This window comes from Bidens hawaiensis, unplaced genomic scaffold (assembly GCF_021521415.1).
Source record: "Bidens hawaiensis isolate Kalapana, Puna unplaced genomic scaffold, B.hawaiensis_p1.1 tig00050941_1, whole genome shotgun sequence".
Classification (NCBI taxonomy): Eukaryota; Viridiplantae; Streptophyta; class Magnoliopsida; order Asterales; family Asteraceae; genus Bidens; species Bidens hawaiensis.
Window position 1 is genome coordinate 62961 of NW_027499146.1, and position 5768 is coordinate 68728.

At 29.3% G+C, this 5768-nt stretch overlaps 1 protein-coding gene across 1 annotated transcript; it reads left to right on the forward strand.

Annotated features, from left to right (window-relative positions):
- The first annotated feature begins 273 nt into the window (after positions 1 to 273).
- On the forward strand, positions 274 to 821 carry LOC143598853 (uncharacterized). The gene has a single exon (XM_077076963.1). The coding sequence runs from the start codon at positions 400 to 402 to the stop codon at positions 733 to 735; it is 336 nt and encodes a 111-aa protein (XP_076933078.1). The 5' UTR covers positions 274 to 399; the 3' UTR covers positions 736 to 821.
- The last annotated feature ends 4947 nt before the right edge of the window (positions 822 to 5768 follow it).

A 5768-nucleotide genomic window follows, 5' to 3' on the forward strand; every position in this document is an offset into this window, starting at 1 on the left:
CAACGTGTAATTACACTTACAAACTTATTATTATTATTATTTATTTATTTATATAGGTGTATATATTATAATAATGATAATGATATTAAATATACATAGCATAATTTATATATTATTTTGTTTCTTTTAATAAAAAGTTATATAAGGTATAACATTAACACTTAGGATTTAGGGTATTAAAGGTCAACAACCAATATAAATGATTTTAGATATAAATTATTCAATGCAAAAAATACCTTGATCAAAATGATCTCACTTACTCACATTCACAGTATCTTTCTCCTATATAGCACCTGAAAAACCTCCATACTTGTCTATAAATAACACCTTTCCAAATCTCTCTCTCTCATCACTCTCTCTCTCTCTCTCCATTTGTGTGTGAGAATTAAGAAAAAGAAAATGAATGTTTATGGTAAATCATCATATGCATACACAAAGATGGAGATGGAGGATCCAGAAGAGATGAAGAGCAGAAAAGCAAGATTCTTGATCTACAAATCATTGGAAAAGGCCGACGATGCGTTCCGAAAAAGCCGAAAACCGTCTTGGTTGAAGGTAAGGATATTCAAACTGAAGGTCAAGTTTGGGAAGAAGATGAAGAAGTTGAAGAAAAGCTTGTTGGTAGTAAGTAGATGTGGAGCATCAAGAGTTGGTGTTATTCAGCAATGGAAGAACTTGTTTACCGTTAGAAAAACAATGCTCAAGATCCCCACAGTATTTCCATCAATCCAATGATCAATCAATCCTCTCTTTCATATTATGTGTTTCTTCTAAGTTTTGAGTTCTTTTTAATGTTCTTATGAAAATTACAACATTTATTGTTGTGGTTGATTAATGTTGGAACTTGTTTTTTTGGAAAATTTTCAAATTATAGAGTTATATGTTTGTGAATTATCCTCGGGAAGAATACGGGCCACTGGTCTAGTTATTAATCTTCGGTTTTCTAAATGTTGTTAGTTGGCATAGTATTGATGGAATTATGAGTTTTTTGATAACGGATTGATACAAATATAAAAACAAGGAAATAGATCGATTATGATTAATTTTTTATCATTATTTAAATTGTATTGTTGATGTAATTATCATATTTCTTATAAACCATAAACGCATTTAACTATTGGTGCTTGATTAATCTAAGTTTTATTCAGTGACCATGATACCTTTAATGTGTTGCATTATTTATTTTCAATTTGTGTTTCTTAATTCTTCTTGTAGAAACTAGGTGGGAAGCATGGCAGAAGTCAACTAATATATATAAATAAATAAATAAATAAATAAATAAAAAGTGTTAAATTACAAACATTGTCGTTGGATTTATTAAAAGTTTAGTGGCGGTCCCTCTGTTTATTTTTTTTATTCCTTTGTTTTATCTTTTATTTTTTGGAACGGCTATATTTTTGTTTGGTTTAACAATTAACAATGATATCTTATTTCAACTTTGCGCATGTGTCTATGTTTGGTAACTCAGTTAAGCCAATCCTTTGAACAATTCTCTCTTTTTGTACGACTAGTCCATATTTACAAAATAAATAAAACAAAAGGGTTCGATGATGTGTCCGTTTTGAGACGAGCACCAAGAAACGGTAGAGCAAGAATACGATTTGGGATGCGATTGCCCTCATATTATGCTTTCTCGTTTAGAGATCTTATGGGCCCGTAAGTGGGTGAGAAGGGTTCAGGCAAACCTAATAAAGTTGGTGCTGTCAATTATACTGTTGGCGAGCCGGATGATTTGGAAAACAAGGAACAAAATACTAGGCCAACTTTGGATTAAAGCTAGAGCCAAGGAAGTTGCCATGGAATACTACTTGGAACTGTTTTAGAGTTTGGCTAGTCGTTTTATTTTTTTTGTTTGTTTGCTCTGTTTTTATCTTGCTTTGTAGCGTTACTACTACTAGCCGCTTGCTGGTTTGTTTGGTTTAATCTTTTCAAAAAAAATAAAACAAAAATATTTAACTCTTATTTTTCCTTCACAAATATGTTCACACCAATCATTTTACTTCCTTGTAAATTTCCTATTCCACCTAGCAAACAAGCAATGCGCTAGAGCTACTACAAAACAGTAACGATATGCACATTATAAGCTGAGGTTAAACTTCCTTCAAACATTCCACTCTACAACACGTAATCTTACCCTCTCTTTGACCCACCAAAATAAACTTGCCTTTATTTCCTCCACGGTCTTCTCTAAATGCATTTGATTATTATTAGGAATTTTTTCATATCTCGTTCTTCATAGCCATCATAGCTTCACTAAGATGATTGAGCACAATGATTTTTACTAAAGCGGATATTTAATCTTACTAATATATTAAAGCAAGATGATTCTCTCCACATGTCCTTATTCTAGCTTATCCACATAGGATTCCATGTAATCACATTTCTATATCAATAATTTCCACATATTCACAATTATTTTTAATCCACTAAATTAAAATAAGCATTCCAATTTAATTCAATTAATTCTACAATTAAATCTATTTATTCAAATTAATGCAATTAACTCCATAATTAAGTATATTTATTCCAATTAATAACCACATTGTCAATGATTTAATTTACTCTTGAGAAAAGAAGAAGAGCCGGTGAATGGTGATCAAACCGAATGTTCTTTAAGTTTTATTTATTTATTTATTAAGAAATGACATGAAAAATACTATAAAATTTTATATATCTCTGAAAATTATTTATAAAAAACACTCTAAAAGAAAAAAGAAAAAAACGTTCTTTAGAACAATTAGGAACATTTATAAATCTTACTAATATATTAAAGCAAGATGATTCTCTTCACATGTCCTTACTCTAGCTTATTCACATAGGATTCCATGTAATCACATTTCCATATCAATAATTTCCACATCTTCACAATTATTTTTAATCCACTAAATTAAAATAAGCATTCCAATTTAATTCAATTAATTCTACAATTAAATCTATTTATTCAAATTAATGCAATTAACTCAATGATTAAGTCTATTTATTCCAATTAATAACCACCTAGTCAATGATTTAATTTACTCCTGAGGAAAGAAGAAGAGGCGGTGAATGGTGATAAAACCGAATGTTCTTTAAGTTTTATTTATTTATTTATTAAGAAATGACATGAAAAATGTTGTAAAAATATTAATATCTCTGAAAATTATTTATAAAAAACACTCTAAAAGAAAAAAGAAAAAAACGTTCTTTAGAACAATTAGGAACATCTTACTAATATATTAAAGCAAGACGATTCTCTCCACATGTCCTTACTCTAGCCTATCCACGTAGGATTCCATGTAATCACATTTTCATATTAATAATTTCCACATGTTCACAATTATTTTTATTCCACTAAATTAAAATAAGCATTCCAATTTAATTCAATTAATTATATAATTAAATCTATTTATTCAAATTAATGCAATTAACTCCATGATTAAGTCTATTTATTCCAATTAATAACACTTGTCAATGATTTAATTTACTCTTGAGGAAAGAAGAAGAGCCGGTGAATGGTGATCAAACCGAATGTTCTTTAAGGTTTATTTATTTATTTATTAAGAAATGACATGAAAAATGCTATAAAAATATAGATATCCCTGAAAATTATTTATAAAAAACACTCTTAAAGAAAAAAGAAAAAAACGTTCTTAGAACAATTAGGAACATCTTACTAATATATTAAAGCAAGACGATTCTCTTCACATGTCCTTACTCTAGCCTATTCACATAGGATTCCATGTAATCACATTTCCATATCAATAATTTCCACATATTCACAATAATTTTAATCCACTAAATTAAAATAAGCATTCCAATTTAATTCAATTAATTCTACAATTAAATCTATTTATTCAAATTAATGCAATTAACTCCATGATTAAGTCTATTTATTCCAATTAATAACCACCTTGTCAATGATTTAATTTACTCTTGAAGAAAGAAGGGCCGGTGAACGGTGATCAAACCGAATGTTCTTTTAAGTTTTATTTATTTATTTATTAAGAAATGACATGAAAAATGCTATAAAAATATAGATATCTCTGAAAATTATTTATAAAAAACACTCTTAAAGAAAAAAGAAAAAAAACGTTCTTTAGAACAAGTAGGAACATTTAAAAAATATTAAATAAAGCTGTTTACAAAGAGATTTTTCAAAACTTAATGTGATACAGTTTAAAGTTGGTATGTATTTGTAAACTTAGTTTTCAATTAATATTTACAAAATTTTTTACTAATATGTGTTTTTTATTTTTTTTCAGGTCTAATGGTTTATTTATGTTATATTATTTTTTATTCATTGCATTGTTTTTATATAAAGTATTTTCTTTTTATGTTATAGATATAGTTTAACATCTTTTGTAACATCTGAGGGTAAAAAACTTATGTCAAATATTTGTGTTGTCTAAATGCGTAGTTTATATTTTATATTGTTTGTTGATATGTTTCCCCCCCGTGTGTAACACGGGTTATTATCCTAGTTACCTATAATATGATTTCACTCAAAATATCTAATGAGCCTTTATAGTCTGGTATTATCCCAATTTCCTCCAATTGCTAAACTTAATACCAACGAATCGTTTCGTCGACTATAAAGCCATAAGGGACAAGCAACTTGCCATCACCAGCACTCCGAGTCATCCATTTGGCCACCAGATCGTCAGTTGACCAACCTCTGGTTGTCCACGCTTCTGCCCAGTCGCGACCACTACATCACTGCCCAATTTATAACAACATTAGGTTTTTTTTACTTCTAACTTCAAATATATTGAAACTATATGTGATTATGTGAAACTTGATGTTAACCACTACATTACTGTCTAGTTGCGATCGGCCGACCACTGCATCACTACCTAATTACATCGTTATTTTTCCTTTCTCAACCATAGTATATAATTATAGATTGGGACCACTTTTACTATTCTCTTTAAGAGCATTCTCAACCCGATGTGATGTTTCTATATATTTAAAAAGTTTCTGTAGCACTCTATATATAATTTTTAATATTTTTTTAAAGTTGTTTTGAGTAGAAGAGAAAGAAAAGGTAATGATAAATGTATAAAAATATCATTTAATTAAAAATGAGAGAGAATACGCAGTGGCTTTTAGTGTAATTTTGAATTTAGAAATACATAAATAGATGAGAATGTTCTAAGTTTGAATAAAGTTTTTCTTCAGTTTAAGGTAATTTATTTATAACTTATGAAAAGAAGCTATCAACCATTATATGATTGATTTTAAAGCTTCAAATACTTTTTGTTAAAGCTAAATCTTCATGATGAATATGAGTGATTATACGAACTTATTGCTTTTCATGCTCAATACTTGGGTATGATACACATGAGCCGATATTAGGACCTTATAGTCATCTCATTTATACTACACTTAAGTCTTTTAAGCTAATTGGCTAATTATGCTTCAGAGAGTGATTGAGGATATCATCGTTTCTGGGGCCCAATTTTCAGGGATTTTCAATGGAGATTGCTTTAATCCGGACTTGTTTTGAGGGATTTGGGTTCATGTTCTACCGACGATGTCTCTACATATGCTTTTGTGGCTTTGATAGCACAACCTGGAGGTTGCAAGATCATATTCTTTGGGTTATGGTAATACTAGGTTTGACTCTGATTATGGGCATGTGATGAATCGTTTACGTATGTCATTACGTATGTCACTTTCTGATTTGGATTTTAGCGTTTTCTCTAATAAGGACACCGCCCCTAAAGCCTAACATGCTTTGGCGAGTGCCCTATTTAGTGAAATCATCCAGAATTTAGGAATGAAGTTTG

What these genes read in the sequence shown, in the direction of transcription:
- LOC143598853 (XM_077076963.1), top strand. Translation starts at nt 400, where the DNA reads ATGAATGTTTATGGTAAATCATCATATGCATACACAAAGATGGAGATG.